This window comes from Pinus tabuliformis, chromosome 5_2 (genome assembly GCF_031772625.1).
Source record: "Pinus tabuliformis cultivar Carrire ecotype Pingquan chromosome 5_2, CPIR1, whole genome shotgun sequence".
NCBI classification, from domain to species: domain Eukaryota; kingdom Viridiplantae; phylum Streptophyta; class Pinopsida; order Pinales; family Pinaceae; genus Pinus; species Pinus tabuliformis.
The window spans coordinates 157,095,457-157,117,825 of record NC_142306.1 but is presented as its reverse complement, the minus strand read 5'-3'; the positions used below and the strand labels follow the sequence as shown (position 1 = coordinate 157,117,825).

The following is a 22,369-nucleotide window of genomic DNA, read 5'->3' as shown; positions in this document are numbered from 1 at the left end:
TATTTCCTTGAGTACAACCAGTTGCCTAACTGGCTCACCCAACAGAGAAAAAATACATGGCAACAATACCTCTATATTTGGAAACAGGTATTCAGAAAACCTGTCCCACGAAACCCTCTCCGGCGACTCTGAAGCCCAACGCTAGCCCTTTTGGCCTATGCGTCAGCCTCCTGCTGACATGCGTTAGCCCCAGGACCCTTTGCGTTAGCCCTCTGAGGCACTAAGCAGCCTCTAGGACCCTCTGCATCACTCCAGCAGCCTCTACGTGGATGATGCAGTCTGGCTTCTGCGTTGTCTCTGCTGGGCTCTGCGTGGCCTGAACTGGATGCTGCTCTCGCTCTCTCTGCCTCTACGCTGGTCTCTCATTATTGTCTTTGCCTCTCTGTACAGTACTCACTGCCCCTCGCTGCTGATCACTGATTCACTTTTGCTTAGCAACCCCACTCTAGCAAAATGAATGACTGATCACTCTGGTGTTTTCTCCAACTGACCCTCAAGCCTCTTCTTATACTTTTTTCGTTGGTCCTTCAACGACCAAGATTAAATCTCTAATCAACGGCTGATATTAGATTTGAGTTGATCCATGACTTTTGGAACCTTCTAGTTCTAACCCAGTTTTGTATTAATACCCATTGATATTTTATTTTTCGTAAGTTTAGACTTAGGAGCTCCATTAAAAATATTAATTATTTTTAATATCTTCCAAACCGTGTACAATCCGTCCAAACCATTTCTGGGTCTTGGAGATCTCATGTGCTTTAACTTCTCCACCAATTTTCATGGCTAGAGCACATCCGATGCTACCCCTAATCAACATATGGTTGCAGAAATGCTAGAGGTAGGTATAATTCAACATGGCCAAAGTTCTTTCTTCGTTCGAGTTGTATTGGTAGACAATGTAATATTCCAAACGGGATATTTGACTAATTTTGTAGAAATTTAACTCAACCAAAATTTCTCCATAAAAATTACCATTTATTTAACAAAACATTTCCATGTAAAAATCAACCATTAGAATACGACAAAATATCAACAAGATGAACAAGACCAATCTCAACTTTTATTATAATAGATAAACTGGGGTTACATGTAGTTACAACAAATATAGTTCAGATGAAAAGATGGCCTCAAGAGTTTGCTCCAATGTTGTACTAGACCTCCAAAACTGAACTGAAATCAATAGCTGCAATTTGTGATTTCTGGATGAATCCACCAAGGAAATGAGGTGGGTTTTCGTCCACTCATCGAAATCACTAGATGAATCCAAAGCAGAGAGGCAGCGTAATACGCAGAAGGGGTGACGTAGAAGCTGCCCAGGGTGGTGCAGTTTGATGCAGAGGCCATCAGAAGGTGATACAGAGCTTCCAGAGCTGAGGATCAGTCACTGGTTCTCTAGTGATAGGGTGAGATTATTTCACAAGTCTTTTGTCTAGTATTTTCTCTGTAAAGGATTGTTAGTTGAGCATTCTAGATTTGTATTAAGAATTTTCTCCTGCATAATAGAAAACCCGCAGAGCTGCTACACTGGTTTTCCCGCATTGGGTTTTTCCGGGGACTATTTTGTCAAAGAATAACCGTGTCTTATGTATCTTGTTCTTTGCTCAGTTATCTAGTTCATGTAATCAAACATTAAAGTAGTGTAGGTTTCAGAAGTAATTTGCTTCAGTATTTAGAAGAATAATTTTGTTAGGCCCCTATAATACTAGTGATTCCCCCATTACTATTGTCATTGTATCCCTTATTGTTATTATTGTGCCCCTATTGTCCCCATATTCTTATTAGTATGCCCCATAGAAACCCACTATTGTTATTTTTGTGCCCTTATGTTATTGCTGTTATGTCAGATTGATTATATTGTGACCCCTTAGACTCCTATATATAGAAGAGAGGTTTAGTCATTTGTATCATCCAAGAATTGTTCATTTGTGTAATGTAAAGGAGGTTTCCCCCTCGAAGAGGCTGAATTCTAAGGCGTTGATCTATCTTTTCTATCTTTTTGTGAGTTGGTTTCCTAACATTTGGTATAAGAGCTTTGGATTCTAGGGTTTCGCTGCTCCAAACAGGTCATCGTGGCATTTTCGCTATAACTTTTTTTCTGCAACGTTTCAGAAGCTACAAAACAATCGATTTGAGCCGAAATCGTTTTGAACTTCGGGTCCGAATTTCAGAGCTTGTCTTGCTATATTTGCGGAGATATGATCTGAGGAAGTTAGGGTTTTTGCAGACTCCCGAATTACATTCCAAACAGGTGACCTGGGGAAAATCGTCATAACTTTTGTTTTGAGCATCAGATTGAAATTTCGTAAGAAGTTTCAGAAAGAGGACGGTCTGTAGTTTTTGTGTATCTGTTTCAGGTACTAAGGTCGAAACAGTGACACGTGGCACGTCGTACAAGTTCGCTCTACTGAACTAGTCTATAATCAGGTCACCGTGGGAGATTTGGCATAACTCTTCCTTGGAGAATCCAATCTTGATTAGACTTGCGGGGTTAGAAAGAGGACTCAAAGGGCTACCGCAGGACGAGATTTCAGATATTCGAGATCCACAGTTACAGAGATACAACAGATTCAATATCAAGCTCTTACAAAGTGAAAAAAAGATGTGTAGTTTTTTAAAATTTTGCATAAAATTGGTTTGAAAAATTAGTTTGAAGGAATTCAAAGGGAATAGTGAAGAATTATTAGCATTAATTAATGCCCCGAAGAAAGAAAATGGAAACACCTAGTAAGCAATCTGAAAGCTCTAGCATGACTCGTGAAGAAGAGGAAGAAATGCAACATGATATATCAAAATTATAAGGCCAAGTACAACAAATTTCACTTTCACTAAAGGTAAATGAAGCCAAGATGAATGGCGTGGAAGCTAATATACATGGCATGCAAGTTAAGATGGATGGCATGGAAGCTAAGATGAATGGCATGGACGATAAGATGGAAGAATTGAAGATAAATTTGAATAAGTTGCTACAAGAAATGGTCACTAATGGTGAAAGAGTAGTAAAGGAAACCCATGATGAGAACAAAAGAAATGTTAATCATGATTTCATAGACTCTAATGTTGGATTGAACACCCACCATGTTCCAAAAATCGATATGAGGAAGTTTGATGGCAAGGATCCCGGAACATGGATACTACAAATGGAACAATTTTTCGATCTCCATAATGTGCAAAACACACAAAAGGTACGTATTGCAACTTTATATTTGGAACCAAATCAGTTTGTATGGTATCGATGGCTTTGCTCTCGTAAACAAATTGTCACTTGGACAATTTTTACGGAAGAAATGATAGCACATTATGAAGATACAAAAAGCAACACTTTTTTTAGCCAATTGATAAATATCAAACAAAAGGGTTCAATGATGGAACACATTGAGGACTTCCAAAAATTGAACATAAGGGTAAAAGATATTCCAGAGGAGCATAGGATTGATGTGTTCATAGGGACTTTAAAGAATAATATCCAACATGAGGTTCGCCTTTGGGAACCTGATTCATTGGAGAAGGCATTTAGGTTAGCAAGAAAAATGGAAAACAAAATTATGGCAACCAGGAAGCCTACCACTCACAACTATAAAGATGGAAGTGTTGTTGCCCCTAGCCTTCCACAACCTACAAGGTTGACACCACAACAATTGGAAGAAAAAAGAGCAAAAGGGCTTTGTTACAGTTGTGATAGCAAATACAGTAAAGGTCATAAGTGTGCTGAGAAGAAATTATTCTACATAGATTGTGAAGACAAGGAAGAAAAGGAACAAGAAATATCAAAAGAAGAGGATATACTCCAGGAACAAACCCTAGAAAAAGAAGAAATGAATCCGACCATATCTTGTAATGCATTGGCTGGAATTACCACTTCTCAAACTATCAAGATAGGACATATCAAGAAGAAAAAGATAATAGTGTTTATTGATTCGGGAAGTACCCATAATTTTATTCATTGTAAGATAGCAAAGGAATTGAATTGCTTCCTATATCCAGCACCAGAGTGTCAAGTGATGGTTGCAAGTGAATGAACTATAAATTGCTCTGGAAAGTGCCATAATATCAAGCTATCCATAGGAGAATATGTATTCAATAGCCCAATGCTTTTCATTCCAATGGGTGGTGCTGATGTTGTACTAGGAGTCCAATGGCTACAATCCTTGGGTACAATAGCTTTTAATTTTCAAGAACTTTTCATGAAGTTTTGTGCGGAAGGAAAAGAAGTTGAATTAAGGGGTATTGCAAGGAAACCGAGAAAGATAATTAGCTCTAACAATATGACAAAGCTTCTAAAGAAGGAACAATGAGGTGTAATTGCAGAATTATGTTTGCTAGATGTTCCCACATCGAAATCATCTATTTCTCCAGATCTCCAAAAAGTCTTTGGACAACCATTCCAAGGTATTTGAGACTCCCAAAGGTCTCCCACCTATTCGTGATCATGATCATGCTATTCATTTGATTCCAGGAAGTGTTCCTCCAAACATCATGCCGTATAGATATCCCTATGCCCAAAAGAGTGAAATTGAACGTATGGTTGCAGAAATGCTAGAGGATTGTATAATTCAACCTAGTCAAAGTTCTTTCTCTGCTCAAGTAGTATTGGTGCACAAGAAGGATGGATCATGGCGCATGTGTCCGGATTATAGGGGGCTCAACAAGTTCACTATTAAAGATAAATTTCCCATTCATGTCATTGATGAATTATTGGATGAATTGCATGGATCAATTTACTTCACCAAGTTGGATCTTTGTTCAGGATATCATCAAATCAGAATGAAGAGTGAAGACATTCCGAAAACAACATTTAGAACTCATGAGGGTCATTATGAATTTTTGGTCATGCCTTTTGCCTTACAAATGGACCTTCTACATTTCAAGGTTTGATGAATTCCATTTTCAAACCCTTAGAAATTTTGTGTTAGTATTTTTTGATGATATACTAATCTACAACAAGTCTTGGAAGGATCATGTTGAACATGTTGATAGGGTGCTCAAACTATTGGAGGAGAAACAATTATATGCAAAAAGATCCAAATGTTACTTTGGAGTACAAGAGGTGGAATATCTGGGTCATATTGTATCTCATGAAGGTGTTAAGGTAGACCCTAGCAAAATTAAAGCCATTAAGGAATGGAAAATCCCCACATCCATAAAGCATCTGCAAGGATTTCTCGGGTTGACAGGGTATTATCGCAAGTTTGTTAAGAATTATGGGAGAATAGCAACACCTCTAACAACATTATTGAAGAAAGATATATTTTCATGGTCTCCAGAAGCAACAAAGGCCTTCGAACATCTTAAAGAGGCAATGTGCCAAGCACCGGTCTCAGCTACGTCGGACTTCACAAAAACCCTTATTGTGGAATGTGATGCTTCAGGAAATGGAATTGGTGTTGTTTTAATGCAAGATGAAAGACCCATTGCTTTCGAAAGTCGTCCAATCAAGGGAAAGTATTTACACAAAGCTATTTATGAGAAGGAAATGTTGGCAATACTAATGCACTTAAGAAATGGCGACCCTACCTAATGGGAAGACACTTCAAGTTAAAAACGGATCATGATAGTCTTAAATACTTTTTAGAACAAAGATTATCCTCTGAAGAGCAACAAAAATGGGTCAAAAAGATGTTGGGTTATGACTTTGAAATCATCTACAAAAAAGGGAAGCAAAATGTTGTGGAAGATGCACTCTCAAGAAATGATGATGATGTGGAAGCCTTGTTGTGCACCATTTCTATTATCCAACCAGATTGGATAAACAAAGCAAGGGAGGAATGGAAGAATGACGAAGAAGTGTGGGCACTCATTCGAAAGTTACAACAATATCCCAGTACATCTGATACATTTAGCTGGAAAAATGATTTATTATGGTACAAAGATCGTTTATACCTATGTAAGAATTCCCAACTCAAACAAAAGATTCTTATGGAATTGCACACTTCTCCCTTAGGAGCGCACTCAGGATTTTTAAAAACTTACCACAGGGTTAAGAAGGAATTTTTTTGGGATGGCCTTAAATCGGATATTCAAAAGTTTGTGGCGGAATGTTTGGTTTGCCAACAAAATAAAGTTGAAACAATTAAGACCCCAGGTCTATTACAACCTTTATCCATTCCAAGCCAACGCTGGGAGGAGGTTTCAATGGATTTTATCACAGGTTTACTCAAGTCCGAAGGAAAGAGTGTCATCATGGTGGTAGTTGACAGACTTACCAAGTATGCACACTTTTGTGCATTATCACATCCATTTAAAGCCAATACAATTTTTACTGCATTTATGGAAACAATTCAAAAGCTACATGGAAATCCAAAGATTATTGTAAGCGATAGAGATCCGATTTTCACTGGAAATTTTTGGACAGAATTATTTTCTTGTCTCGGTACTCAGTTAGCTCATAGCTCATCTTATCATCCTCAATCTGATGGGCAAACTGAGATAGTAAACAAATGTTTGGAAGGATATCTTCGTTGCTTTGTATTTGATAAACAGACACAATGGGTCAAATGGTTGCCTCTTGCTGAATGGTGGTATGACACTTCCTTCCATACTGCAGCAAAAATGACCCCATTTATGGCACTTTATGGATATCATCCACCATCCATCACATCATATTTAAGAGAAAATTCTACGGTTCAAGCAGTGGAACATCACATCGAGCATCAACAACAAGCTCTCCAACTCTTAAAGGATAACCTCACGTTGGTGCAGAATAGAATGAAACAATAGGCAGATCAACATTGCAGTGAAAGAAGTTTTGATGTAGGTGAGTGGGTATTCCTACGGCTACAACCATATAAACAAATGTCCCTCAAGCAAGCTAAGAAGGATAATAAATTATCACCAAAGTATTATGGTCCGTACAAGGTGTTGCAAAAGATTGGTACTATGGCATACAAATTGGAGCTTCCTGCAGCTTCCCGAGTGCACCCAGTTTTCATTGTTTCATGTTTAAAGAAGGTTATAGGCGACAAGCTCCCAGTTCAAACAATATTTCCAGAACTTGACGAGGAAGGAAAAATCATATTGGAGCCGGAAGCAGTCACAGAAACAAGAACTTGACAATGACGAAATCGATCAATTTCGGAGCATCTCATCAAGTGGAAGAACTTATCCGTTGAAGATTCCACATGGGAGGATGAGAATTTTATACAGAAGCATCCAGAACCACTCAAGCATTGAGGACAACGCTTTTCGAAAGGAGAGGGTCATGTTAGGCCCCTATAATACTAGTGATTCCCCCATTACTATTGTCATTGTATCTCTTATTGTTATTATTGTGCCCCTATTGTCCCCATATTGCTATTAGTATGCCCATAGAAACCCACTATTGTTATTTTTATGCCTTTATGTTATCACTGATATGTTTGCTTGATTATATTGTGACCCCTTAGACTCCTATATATAGAAGGGAGGTTTAGTCATTTGTATCATCCAAGAATTGTTCATTTGTGTAATGTAAAGGAGGTTGCCCCCTCGAAGAGGCTGAATTCTAAGGCGTTGATCTATCTTTTCTATCTTTTTGTGAGCTGGTTTCCTAACAAACTTGATAAATTAAAATCAAGTAGGTGAAGTAGATTCAGATTTGCTGCAGTAGGGGTTCCTTGAGTGTAGGAATTTTCACAAATATCACCCCGCCTTCCTTCTGGCTCAAACTGCGCTTCCTTGATCGGATCTCTGCAACTGGGTAACTCGATCTGCCAAGGAAAGTCTCACTACTGGTGTATTTTCTCCATCCCCATCGAGTTGCTCTTATAATATGTCGATGGTGAACCAATGACCATTATTAGATTCTCATCAATGACTAAGATCATCTCCAACTCGATCCATGTGAGTTTCTAGAGAAATGTCACCTTTCTCAATTAATTGTTATTAGTTAATCACTTTTCCTAAGTTAGACTTGGGAAATATTTAATTATAGATTAATTAACTTAATTGAGACATTTCTAGGTGTTTTCTCCAGAAACTTTTTATGGGTTCTAGAGATCTTGTGTTCCTTAGCCTCTCTAACCAAAGTCGAGACTAGAACACCCGTTCGATGCTACAAAAACTAACACTCCAAGAATAATTTCGCTTTCCCTTCAAAAATATTTCACTGAAGAAGCTAGACGTTCAAGCAGGGAAATAATTTTCGCACAAGAGGAAAGGAGAGCCTCTCCTAGGCTTGTGCCAAAGAGAAAAGGCTAAAAAATGAAGGTGACCTCCCTAAAAAATTTTGATCTTAATTTTTCCAAGCCCCAAATGATATATCTCTTCAAAATTGAACTTGAATTTAGTGTTGAAACCCTAGCCGTGTAGGATTTGCACATGCAAATGCAGAGAGGAGCGGGTTTGATCAATGAATAGGTGTTTAGCTTCAAAAAAATAATTTGTCTCTTCGATCTTGAAGATTCCACCTGCAAGAAATTTTTTATGAAATTTCTCTAAGCCAAACCCTTGATCCTTTCTACAAATTTGCACAAAAAATAGATAGAAAATCCAAATACATTCAAGATCTATATACAAGAGAAATATATACACAGAATGGGTTAGAAATATATAAAAAAATTTACAGATCTACTAGCCCAAAGAGTATGAGGATAAGTCCGCTCGTGTAGCAAGAAACAAGCTCTTAAATAGCTAGTTTTGACAAATAAAGTGAATAAATAGATAAATTTGAAGAATTATTGATATGATTTACAAGCTATGGCAAATAAACTCCCTTTAAAATATATTTTCTGATAAGCCTTTAGAGAGATCTATGTGGGTTCTTCCACTTCGTTGCCTTAAGAGTTGGTTGGTCCAACTGAAAACTTCCCAAAACACCCAAGATTTGATTCAGAAAATAAAATCTCTACACACTTTCAAAAAATAATGTTAGATCTAGAAGGTATTAGATAGCATAGTGAAAAATAAGATTAGGTATTCAACCGAAAACCCACTAGTGTTTCTCGATCTAAAGTGTTTCTCTAATCCAAATATCAATGCAAGATAACTGTACATCAATAGATCCAAACTATGACAAATGGAAATAACAATTTAATTATTTACCAGTAGAGCATTAAGAACAAATGAATCAGAAAAACATTACCATAGATGTAGAAGAAAAACACCACAAAGCTTTAACCCCAAAGACTTTCTTTATTATTCAAAAATCTAGTACAAAATTTCTAGCAGAGCTTCTAGAGCCAAGAGCTCGATTACATGACGTTATAATGAGAGAGAAAAGTCTCAATTTATAGAAAAAATGAGAGAGAGGAGCCTCTCCAAGTGGAAACGTCTAGATCCATGGAAGAAAACGACTAGATCTAAGCCACAAAATTGTAACCCTTGCTTGTGCTTGCGCAGATCTCGAGGAGGAGTCGTTTGCCTTGGTGGAGTGGCTTGGTCGAGGAGAAACTTGATCCCAGAGTGGTTTGATCCCAGAGTGGTTTGAATCGCTCAAAAATATTTTCCCACCTTTTTCCTCGAAAAATTCTCATTCAATTCAACTATTTTGGACCATCTTCTTAAAAAATTCATTTTTTTGGGTCATTAACTTCTTTTCTGGACCATCGAATTTCCTTGTTGATTTTCTTTGCTTGATTTGTGGAGATTCTTTCACTTTTTGACTTGACTCCTTTCTTGAGAAAATCCACTTCATTTTTTTTTATCTTTTTTCCACTTTGAGAGAATTTTATTTTTCTCTTATTTGATTTTTTGGCTAATTAATTGCCAATTTTTGCCAAAAAATGGAAAAAATAGGAAATGAGGGGTAAATATACATTTTTTGACCCTCTAAGTGTGTCTAGAATCTAGATAGAAAGGTGAGGTGTTGAGGTCTAATTTTGAGTACTCATACCCCCTACAACTTCTATAAACAACACTTATTACATTTTATATCAAATAATTATTAAAAAATCCTGACTAGTGGGAAATTTTTAATAATTAAAAACTAACACTTAGACACCACCAAATTCTGCGAGATTTTAGAGATGATCTAGTATGGCAATTTACATCGATTCTATATACTAGGACTCACCCAAGACTTTACCATCAAGCCTCACTCTAGCTTTGGGGCATAACTGGGAGAAAAACTCAACTAATTATTTAGTGTTGAGAAACTTAAATAATTAGCAAAAGAAAAAAAAACTCACTAGAGTGAAAACTTTCTAGCAAAATCTTAAGCTACCTAGGTGTGTTACATGACTTATTTCTTATCATACTAGAATCATTTTTACAATAAACCCGTAGGGCTTGCAGAATTTGGAATGCAAAATGATGACCAAAAATTGAATGATGATGATGAAAACTGAAATTCTGAATGTTATGACGATGATGGAATGCTCAAAGTGTACTTTGACCAAGGGGCAGTTGACAAATCTTCAAATATACATTTGAGTGGTCAACAAAACCCTCATTTTGAAACTCACTTGAGCTTCTTCATTGGCAATAGGAAATCATGGGATAGAATGAGCTCCACCCTCCTCCTATAATTTTTCATTGAGCCTTCTCCAAGCTTCTAGATCTTCTTTTAATATTATTTTATTGAAGAAGCCATTTTTTCCTCCTAAGTGACTTTTTGCCCCTTTTTTATTAATTATAATTTACCCCTTTTATTTAATAATATCAAAATTGGGTAAATTTTCTTTGGGTATCCTAGATAATTTTTCTTTCTCGCTAGCTTAAAGGAGACAATTAGGCATGTGGAAACCATGGCTCCAGCTCAAGAGATAGGTGACATTCCCAATTTATTAGAAGGCTTAAAACAATTAGATCTGATGGCTGGGCATTTCTTTCCTTTCTGGAGAATTATCAACAGTTGAAACACTCTCAGATCTGCCAAAAAGGGTGGCTCAAAGTACTGAACTTATTGATCATAGTCATATTCTGAGGAGTTATTCTAACAGGCATGTAAACTTGCTATTTTTTATAAATATCAAATCTGGTCTTTTCTTTATTTTGCAAGCTTCAGTGATTTTTCCAGCTTGTTATTTGTCTAAAAAAATTATGCATGCAATACCACAAACTTACATCAACAAAGTAAGTACTGAAAACACAACAAATTCAGCAAGAAACCTTCAGCATACTCAGAAAATTCATCAACGGTAGAAGAGGGACATTACAGGCAAAGTGTTTGATGAAAGTCCAACACCAAAGGTTCCACTCTAAATAGCTGTGCTATATAGTATGCTGGATAGAGGCACTCAACAGTCTAGACTGTCGATGTTTATATTTGCATAAAAATAATAAATTTTATGCCCAAAACATAAAAAGGAGAGAAAAACAGGACAACTATTTGTGTTGTGGAGTTATGATTGGTAGCCATTACATAACAAGAGTATTTGGCTTGATATTTAGTAAACTATTCTTGACATTATAGCTTCAAGCACATACTACTTGAATTTTAGACCAAATCACATATTAGTTTTACTCCAAAACTATCGATCTCAATCTCAAAGTATAAAATTTATTTGACATAGAGTTCATTTTATATCATGTGCACGGCTGCATCGAGATTTTATACTTATATCTTTTGGCTGGGGATGACATGTGATGTTATTGTCATCTGTGTCTAATATACCATTACTGAAGAAGATGACAATAATGAACCATCATTTATTCCATGCAATGTTAAAGCTTCCAAATATGTTACCTAAAAAGAATCCTCTATACCTCAATGAATTCCTTTATTTTATACTTTACCTCCTAAAATCGGGACAGGATGTGTAGATAATAAATATTACTAGAGGATATAATACATTAATGCTTCTTTTTTTTCTCAAAATTAGGTAGGTATTGTCGGAGATATAAGGGAATCAATGCTAGAAGAAGTTGATTTTCAAAAGGAAGCTGCAAATATTGAGTCGTTCAGAGATTACCTAGAAGCTACGGGGCTCACAAAACAAGCAGCAGCCCCAAAAGTCTACTACCACTGTAGCACAAAACAAGTGTTGACAATGGAACGATTATATGGTGTTCCTCTGACAGATCTGGATTCCATACGGTCACTTGTTTCTATTCCAGAAGCAAGTTTAATTACGGCTCTCAATGTATGGTATGTTTTGCACGCCTTGAAAAACTTCCCAATATGTACCTTGTTTGAACTTCCTTTTTGAAGTTTGAACTAAGGCATAGTAATGGTTTTGGCGTCAGTGAAGTTATTTAGTGTTTTATCACAAAAACATGAATTCATAGAATGCGGGTTTCTTACAAAATGGTGATGCTTATGAGCATATGCTTTTTCATTGGCACTAGAGAGGAACAGGATTGATCTGGACAATTTATTTCAGGGATTTGGCAACTGTTAAACTAATACCAGATCAAATTGGCTGCAGGTTTGGGAGTTTACTTGCTTGTGAAACCTTCCATGCAGATGTGCATGCAGGCAACTTGTGGTTGCTTCGTGATGGGCGTATTGGCTTTCTTGACTTCGGTTTGTAGATGCAGATTTTAATCCTCCTTGCAAAATGCATCTTAGCTATGAGTGTTTCCATGACTACTATGCCATGCATTGAAATCATTGAAATGCTCTGAAGAACACACACTGTGATGCATATCTGAAGGTCACACGGTATCCTTTGATGTGGTTGGCATTGTTCATAAATATAATTGATTGGTTATTAAAAACAAGGATACTATAACAATCATGGAATGTACCTTCCCTTCCTAAGGTTTCAAAGAAGATTTTTTCATTCAACTTTTCCTTTAACCTATTTCTCTTTCTATTTTCAATAAGAAGATTTTTGAACTGGGAGAGCTTGCAATGATCCCTACTAGGGCTTGCTGCAAAACACAGTAAAAATTGCAAACACATTCACAGTAATATCTACAAAACAGAAACAATGGAAGACAAATAACTTTCTCAAAGCGTTGATTCACGCATAACTGAGTATTGCTATGAAAAATAAACTTTTGACCAGATGGTGAAAAATGCACAGAATGATGAGTATATTAGGGGCCATGATGGGCTATCCTTTAAGTCAATCAATGTATTAGGGTGCATGATGGGCTACTTTCTAGCTTACCTGAAACAGGGAAATGATTAAAAGTTTTGAAAAGGCCACTATCAAAAAAATAGGAAATGAGTAAAGGGCAATATTCTCTCTCTCTTTCTCCCTCCATTTATATCTATCTCTATATATAGCCCTGATACCCCTCATTTTAGTAGGGATATATATGCACTTTTTTATTTTTGGCAGCACCATTGTAAGCCCAAAGAATGCAAGTCAAAAGCCTTGTAGGCCATGTGGAGGCTTTGTATGATGGTATCTTAGTGCTATTGTGGTTGGCCATGGCTGGTCTCACTAGTATGGGTTCTCAGCTCTTTTCGTCCTATATAGGATTGGAGGACTCAGGTTTATCTTTTGGGACTCATGGTTTAGAGTAACCATTGGTTTTGTAGGGGTGATCACACATTGTAGGGCCAGTCTAGCCCATGTCTCCTGTGCACTTACATTTTTCCCACATGGTTAGTTATTGAGCTTGTATGCATTCTTTGGCCATAGTATATTCATTATGTCACAATTCTTCAACATGGAAGTCTCACATTTTTCGACATTTCATAGTTCCCAAGATAGTTTGTGGATCCCAATGATAGGGTGCCAGGGTTCAAAAGTCAACAAAAGCTCATATTGCTAAGCATGATTTATACTTGCCATGTCTCCTGAAATTTTTGGAAAATGTCAAAGCAACAGGGAGATATTCGTAGTAAAAAAGGGCCATCTTCCTTTTGTGGCATGTGTGGACTTTTTTGAGGCAAAAAGGGGTCAAGTCTTCCTCAAATGAGGAAAGCAAGGTACCAAAAGGCATCCATAATTTTTTTTGCTAGACAACCCATGTCTTGGAATTGTCAAATCAAGCAAAGTGTTGGAGATTTACACTTGGGGCTATCTTTTGAAGAACACAACCAGATGTGTGAGGGCTAGGAGATCCTTTCAAGAAAATTAAAGTGAATGTTAGACCAAGTCAATGAATGGAAAGGTCAAATTACTTAATCAAAAATCAGATATTTAAGCAAAAAAGTAAAAAGGCGTCTGTAATCAAGTCAAAGGACCAAATCAACCTTAAAACACAAGTCATGGGATGTCTCAAGCAAATGTTGAGCAAGAAAGCAAGTTGTTGGGCCTCTTAAGGAATCTAAAAATTATTCGAAGTCATTTCAAGTGAAATGTTGCACCTTTAAGGCAAACCATTCTTCTATGTTTGATGTCAATTTTTTTATTGGGGGTTTTCTGACCCATTTTCGAATTTGAAAAGCCATTCTCGTGCTTCATGGAAATGCCTTGACGTGTAGTATGGGCATGGGCCTTCATTTAGGGCATATTTTGAAGGATAATAAACATTATTTGAGTTTTGATTGGAGTTGTTTTTGGAGATGCCACCCCCTTTGGAGAATTTTATCACCTCTATTATGAGGTTTTCAAGCAATGTAAAAATTATTTCTCATTTTAAAGCCTTAGTCTTGTGGTTGTGGATGACAAATCTAATCATTATTGTGAGGGAGGGTTTTGTTACCCTGCTTGTCAATATGGGTACATATACTTTTCATTGTAGCATTCATCACCATTGTAATCCCGAAGTCACAAGTCAAAAGCCATGTAAAATCCATGTGAGGCCTTGTATTAGGTATCCTAAACCTGTGCCTTTGTCTTGTCCCTTGAAGTTCCACTTAAGCCCACTTTCATCCCTAACTGGATTGGAGGGCTTTGGGTGAACTTTCTTGTAGACTCATGGTTTTATGGGAGCTTGCATTTGTAGAGGTGATCACTGGTGTATGGGACAGTCCAGCCTGTGTTGAGGTGCACCTTTGTCATTCCACATGGTTAAAGTCTATTGAGATTGTATGTGATCTTGGTGTTGGTGCAATATTCCTCATGACAACTCTTAGAGCATAGTAGTCTCTTTTAACAACATTCATGTTTCCCATGGCAGTTCACGGTTCCCAATGCAAAGTGGTTCTAGTAGTAAAAAACTCAACTTGGTCTCAAAATGAGTAGTTTGAAGAGAAGAATCCATGCCACGTCAAATTTTTTCAATTAGAGATGATATTGGCTAGTTACAGCTCGGTCAAACTTGGTTAACAGGTCAAAATAGGTTTCCAGGTCATAGAATACGGGCAACTTTGGGTTGTCTGTGACATGCATTATGTCAAAGGTGGTCTACTCAATGACAGGAACAAAGTCCATGTTTCAGATTTTGCAAATCTTGAAGGGCATTAGAGATCATCCACTTAGGTGTGATGATCTAGAAAGAAAGGTGTTTCCAGGAGGCATAACAGGGGAAAATCTTGACAATATTTGACATGTAATATGTCAAGATTGGTTTATAGAACAAGAGGAATGAAATCCACGTCTTGGTTTCTAAATTCCCAAGGGAGTTAGAGCTCTAGTAGAGAGCATGATGACATGGTAGGTAGGTGATGATGTGGCAATGTTAGGCAAGATATGAATATTCTGAGAGATACACATTTTACTCTAGGCCAGTGTTTGCATACCCAAGTGTTGGAATTGTCAGAAATTCGAGGGCATTGGAGATCTAGCTTATGTGCGGCTAAGTTAATTTACTCAAGGGAAAAGACAAGTAAAAAATAACCACTGGTGAAATCAACTAGTTGTTAGAAAGTGTAACTAGCCATTGGAGACTTGATGGACAAATTAGTTAAACAATGGACCAAGAAAGTGGTTGTTAGAAGATGAATTTATCCTCCAAAGGAGCAAGTCAAAATTTTCAAGTGTGACCAAGTGGAATAATGAGCTAAATTGTGGAAATTTGTCCAAGTCGACCCCCTTGTGGCCAATTAGAAAGTATTTTGTAATATCTTATGAATTAATTTATCAAGTCTCTGACATTTGAATGACTAGTAAAATATTTTATTGGGAGAGAGCCTAGCTGGTAGTTATAATTGTTTTTTTTTATAGAGGTTAGCCTCTTTGTAATATCCCCATTTATGGTTTCCCTTATGATGCAGTTAGGGTGGATTTCAAGGGTTTGTGACAACCAGGTCACAAGAGTGAGATTACTTCATTAGTGGGCCCGAAGGGTTTTGTAGGAGTTTTATGGGGTCTGTTGGGGTTTGCTTGCTATATTCCCTCATAAGAGTGAGTTATAGTTTGTTCTTAGTTTTGTTGCATTTTGACGATTCTCGTAAAACGGGGTTATTATCAACATAGTTAAATTAAATGCTAAAGATGTTATTTGGAGCAGATTATTTGGAGAAACACCTTAGTGTAATAACTTGTTGGAATCGGGATAAAGAGATCTACAAGATGGGAAAATAAAAAGTGGATTTTAGTGGCTGGAAAAAATCGTGGAGACAGATTAACCATTTTTTGATATTAAAAGTGACTTAAATAAAAAAATAAAAGTCACTTAAATAAAATAAAAGGGAGAAGCCTCTAGAATGGAAATAGAATAATAAAGCAAAAGTGCTTCTAGAAGGTTGGAGAGAGATCCATCAGATCTTTAAAAGAGGGGGGGTAGCAAGACTTTTGACATCTTGGATTTAGCATATTTTTTCTGAGAGTTTGAGAATCTGGTTTTTAGGTTTGGAGATCCCTAGGACAAAAACCCTTGGGTTTCTTGGTGTGTTGGACGAAACCCCAACTCACTATTGTGGAGGTTTCATTTAGAAATCTCATTGGGATTCATTGACATCAATTGGTGAGTAGATCCATGAATTGGAAGTGGGGATCACCCAGTTCTCCAATTTCGGCTTCATCTCAGCTATTTTCTAGCTATTTTGTATTGACATGTAATCTAGTTTAGTTTATAAAATAAAGCTGAGTTTGTTTGTTATGTCTCGTGTTTATTCTAAGTTGCAACATTTCTAGTTTCTTTTACATGTGCAATTTAATTTGTGTTAGTAAAGTTGTGCAATTTTATTATGGTGTATTGTTCTGAAACGAATTGTTGGGGATTTTAGCCAAAAATTTCGAAAGGAATATTACAGTGGTATCGGAGTTAGTTTTCTGCCAGCTTAAGGGATTTAGTAGTGGAAGGATTATTATCTGCTTCTAGAGTGATAAATTTTCATGCAAGTTGAAGCCTTGGCCAATAATTTTCACAAGGGTTAAAGGGTAATTTCATTCATAAGTGTTTGTGCAAACCCTAGCCGGGTTATTTGATTGCGAGGGTCGAGTTGTAATGTTCCTAAACATGAATATAAGTGATATACAAAGCATGCAAACAATTCAACAATGAGAAAAACGAAATATACATTAAGCACCCATGGAAACACAAGAAATAGAGAACGACTGAGCCATTTTGTTGCTTCTTCAGGAGCAAATACAATAGTAAAATAGAATGGTGCACCTGGGTTTGTCTTAATGGATAAGCATGACGAAACCCAGGTGAGAAAATGCTGAATTGGAGGTTGCTACAACTGCTGCACGAAATTGAACTGTGTTGCCCCAGAAAACTGTTTTGTCTGCTGACTTCGAAGGGCTAGAATCACTGCTTCCCATGCTCAGAAAATTATGAGATATCAGCTCCTTGCTCCTTGGCCTAAACCCAAGAAAACCCACAAAGGAATTGGCCAAATGTTGACCTCAGAATTTTGGCCCAAATTCCCCTTGGCTCCTCTAGTTGCTGACTCAGTTGGGACCCCTGTTTGACCCCTTATATCTGCCCAAAAAATTCTATAAAATTAGGAGTGTGATCCTTGCCCAAAACCCAGAAAAACCCAGAAAGGAATTTGGTTGGTTTAGACTTCAGAAATTTGACCCCCTTGGAGCCCAGTGTCAGTTGCAACTGCAAAACTCGGCCTACTGGAATCTTCTTGTAAATCCTCCCGGAAATGGACCCAAAGTGCTACGCTGACCTCTGCTATCAATCCCTTGACTTCCCGGATGGGCTTCCAGCCTATGGCACCTGCTCCTTAGCTCCACGAAATTGTTGGATTGGCCCTCTGCGCTGTCCCCAAGCCCAGTAATTCGAACTGCTGGGATGTTGGCTCTGCTGGCTCCAAAACTCACAAGAAAATCTGGCTCTTTGCTGCTCTCCCTATCCTCTAACTCTCCCGACAAATGCTTGATCACTAATAGCTCCAAACTCCCCCTGCGTATTCTCCAGCTAGCCAAAAATACGCACTCCCTGTTGTGGCTGAATGGTAGTGCTGTAACACACCGTGGGAGCTCCTGAAATACTTATGGAACTGCCTCTCTAGGGCGGGCACAGATGGTCCACTGAAGTAGAGGTTGAATCTCCCGCTTGAGAGATTTGTGGCTAAACAACTGATTGACTCAGCTAAACAACAAAGCGAACAGTCAAGTAATTTTGATTGCAAGGTGTAAGAATGAATCCAAAATGAGAGTTGCTCCCTCCTTATAAATCCTTAGGCCTCCCTAGACTCATGTGGGCCCCTCCATCCTCCTATTCGAATTTCCCTCCAAGCTATTCGAATGGGCCAATTCGAATTCCCATGTGGGTGGCCCCCATATTCTACTAGCAACCAAATAAAGTCGAGTTGCCTCCTAAGTCCCTAAGTCGAAAATGATGGGTTCTCTTCCTTAGCCAAAATTGTGCAAAATTGTGTAGTAGCACCCTGTTACTAATGTTTTGAGAAGGGACATGACAGTCGTCCCCTCCCAAATGTTGCTTGCTCTCAAGCAACCTCAAAACTGGGTGCTCCAAAATGTGCTCACTTTCCCTGGTGGCGTCCTCATCCGACAAGCTCCTTCATGCACCAAAAATTGCTTGTCCTCAAACAATGCCTGTGCAAGCATCCTCTCTAATTGTTGCTCCCTACTGTCACTGCGAAATATGCCAGGGTCCCAGATGTGCCATTGGATCATGCCTGACCTCTGCACTGTCCTAATACGAAAGAATCCTTCAATACCAGGATCCCAGGGAATCCTGTCCAACACGAAGCTCCCCTCACTCCACTCACTATCCTACCCGGTGAAAGTACCAAAAGTCCCATGCTCCATCAGTGACTTGCTAAGGCCCAACGGAAGATCTGTATGATCTCCCCCTACAGTAGTCGGGGCATCCCTAAAGGTTATTGAGCTGCGAAGAGCTGTGATGCCCTAGTTCCCTGCTAGTCCCAGAGTGGTGCCACCATGCTGATTTTGCGCTACTCTGACTATGTCATACGCCCCATCATGCACAGTCAGTGTCCTCCTCTCCTGGAACTTGATGGTGGAATACTGAAAGAAGCGAGACACATCCTGCCTAGGCATCTCCATGTCACAAAGGCCTACCCATCCAAATCTAACTCCGAACCTATGCAGCCACAGAGAATGTCCGCCTCCCCATATGATGAAACCCTCTATGAACCCCCATGTGTCATCCCAAGAGCGAACTATATCACTCTCTGCCACGACTCTGCTCATCACGAGTGATCTATTGATCAACTGAATCTGTGTATCCCATAGCCAGACCTGCTACGACATAGCCCTGTCAACCGATGGAATGCCTTTGGCCCTCGTCTCTAGTCCCTGCATGTGATCACTATATAGGCTCCATATATCGTGGGCTAATTTAATGCATGCTACTCTGCCCTGTGCCTATGTAATATTCCTAATTAGCCATGGCTAATTGGAATATTCGATTTTGCTCAATTTTTCCTTCTATAGTTAGTTATAAATAAAAAAGTGAGGAAGGGGGACATAACACACTTTATGAATAAAGTCACTCCCTAGTAGCACAACGTTGTAACTTAAAAGGGAGCCAAGGGGGCCCAAGGAACACGTAGAGAAGGGGCCCACACAGACACTTGGAGGGATTGCGCAGATGGAGAAGGAACACATGGCAAGAGAGAGGCTACGTTGGAGGAGGTGGGCCTTAGGGTTTTGAGAGAGGCCAACGCTATAAAGGAGAGAGGAGCCTTCTTATTTTGATCATTTGATTATGTTGCATTTGAGCTAGTCACTTCGACTTAGAGCACGCTAGCTGTTTAGCTTGTCTGCAGCACTGTTTAGTGCATCGAGTGTCTCTGTTCGGAGATCTCACCCTTAGCCTCGGGGGACTTCGAGTGCCTGCTCGAGGAAGGTAGTTCCATCAGTATTTTGCAGGAGGAGCGATTTCTGGAGTTGAGTATTTTGATTACTGCGCAGTCTTGAGAGGGGAGGATGCAGTTCTTTTGGGTAGGAGCTCCGGATTGGGTTTTTGTGGAGGATTTGAGCTAGGAGATTGAGCAAGGGATCAAACCTTGCATATTGGAGGATCTTGGCAGAGTTTTCGGGCAGAGTTTTGGAGGTTTCTCTTCAGGAGCAGCGTAGAGCCTTGAGGGATTGCGTAGATCCCCAAAAGGGTGATTTTCAGGGGTCAACAATTTTAGAAAAGCTTTCCGGGCTTTTCTGGGTTTATTGAGTAGAGGTTGATTCCAAAGTTTCAGCATTTTCTGAGGAGGGGAACAGCCCCAAATCCTCATTTGATTTCAGCAGTAGCAACAGCACAACAGTTCTCCGGCAGTTTGGACGCAGTTCAGAGAGAGGCCATTTCCTTACCATTATGAGTGTATTTCTTCACTTGCCTTGTGCAAGTCGAGGTGCTATCCTTCTGATCACCTCTTGTACTCTTCCCATTACTCAGTATAATAAAATGGCTTAGCATTTCTCTCTCCATTTCTCGAGTATATGCTTATTTTCTATGTATACATTGTTGTATGTTGCACTATTGTTATTTCTCTGGTTGGAGTCTGCTTGTATTTGAGGGATATCTCTGGTAAGGGATATTACATTGGTATCAGAGCATAGATCTGGCTCAGCCTGTGGAGATAGCAGTCTATGACACCGAGGGAGAAGCCCTACATCTGTTATAGAGGTAGGAAATACAGAGATATTGAGCATAGGTTGGAGAACACCTACGGAGAGGGAGACTGTGTTAGGGTGGTGGACACAGAACAGGAGGAGCTTGTGGTGAACACATAATAGAAGGAGGTTGTGGTGGACGCAGAGCAGGAGGATCCGATGGTAGATGATGATGGGAAGAAATTTGCAGATATGCTCCTCAAATCAGTGCAGGATCTGTCGAGGCAGATCGAGGTGATGGGGCAGAGATTCACGGCGGTGGAGGCTAGACAGCGTGAGAGCCCACGGGTTTTCCAGGTTGGAGAGGGATCGGATGCATCTCACCATTTTCCAAAGCAGGGTGCCACTCAGCGTGATACTACTCAGCAGGTGGCCTCACATGCCCCTATACGCTCTACAATGCCCACTTTCCTAGGAGCAAACTTGGGGGCCGGAGCAGGAGGTAGAGCCCAGTGATATGGGCGATTATTTTGCGGAGTACCAGGCCTATGGGCAGGAGTTCAGGGATGCTCTTTCATTCAGAGACTTTGTTCAGCTCCAGCAGGATAGTAGACCTCGCGACCATCACAGAGGATACTGACATTATCATAATGGAGACACCCATCGCACAACTAGTAGATTTCACTTGCCTACGTTTGATGGCTCATCAAACAGTTCGGCAAAGTCTTGGGTGGAGAAGCTGGACATCTATTTCCAACTTAACCAGATGTCGGAGACAGAGGCCATCAAGGTGGCGAGATTACATTTGGATGGTGAGGCCCAGGATTGGTGGTTCCATGGGTTGGTTACACTTGGACACTCCACAGTGACGACATATGTCGAGTTCACCAGGAGACTGATATAGAGGTTTGACTGGAGAGATCTGGAACAACACTTTTTGAGTTGACGAGGCTCAAACAGACCAGAAACCTAGAGACCTACATTGCAGACTTCTTGAGGGTTTCAGTGATGGTGCCAGATCTATCCACGACACGGAGGATCTACATGTATGTTGAGGGGTTAACAGAGCCACTTCTGGGTCTAGTCAGATCCACTAGACCAGCCACACTCCAGGATGCTATTAGCAGGATCCGGGACTTACAAGATGCCTTACCCAGGACCCGGGACTTATAGGATGCCTTACCCAGGACTCGGACACCTTACCCCTAGAGACAGGCTTTCCAGCCTAAGGGGAAGGATGTGAGGATTCCGCCTCCTAGGGGGAATCCAGGATGAGCACAGATTGATGATGATGCCAGGAGGGAGCTGAAGAAGAAGCGGTTGTGCTTTACTTGCCAGGAGCCGTGGGCACCGAGACATAGATGTGCTGCTGGCAAAGAGACATACTGGGAAACTACCTCAGTCGTACCTAATATCATCTTCTCATGCATGGTCCCAACATGCCCTGAGGAAATAGTGACACATGTCTCCCTCATGACTAGCTCCCTAGACGTAGGCTCGATGATGAACGATATGCCACCCCTGTAGATGATCACCTCATCCCCCAACCTGTGGCTGTCAACTCACACACCAATCCAATGCCACTGCTGAAAAGTCTTTCCCCTAGTGTGTTGATTGTCATCCAAATATCTTGGGTGAGCTCCTCGTCCTCCGTTGCTCATGCCTAGAGTGCAAGAAGTCGACAACAAAATCGACTACGCCCGTGAGGGATGTAGAAGATGTTCAGGCATGTG

At 39.5% G+C, this 22,369-nt stretch overlaps 1 protein-coding gene across 2 annotated transcripts in view; it reads left to right on the top strand.

Annotated features, from left to right (window-relative positions):
• The window catches only part of LOC149157997 (Protein kinase superfamily protein), a 349,830-nt gene that overhangs the window by 167,037 nt on the left and 160,424 nt on the right, over nucleotides 1–22,369 (top strand). For both annotated transcript variants that reach the window (XM_089436081.1, XM_089436080.1), the window contains exons 7-8: nucleotides 11,736–12,001; nucleotides 12,282–12,379. In XM_089436081.1, the coding sequence (XP_089292207.1) occupies nucleotides 11,736–12,001; nucleotides 12,282–12,379 (364 nt within the window). The remainder of the gene's footprint in view (nucleotides 1–11,735; nucleotides 12,002–12,281; nucleotides 12,380–22,369) is intronic.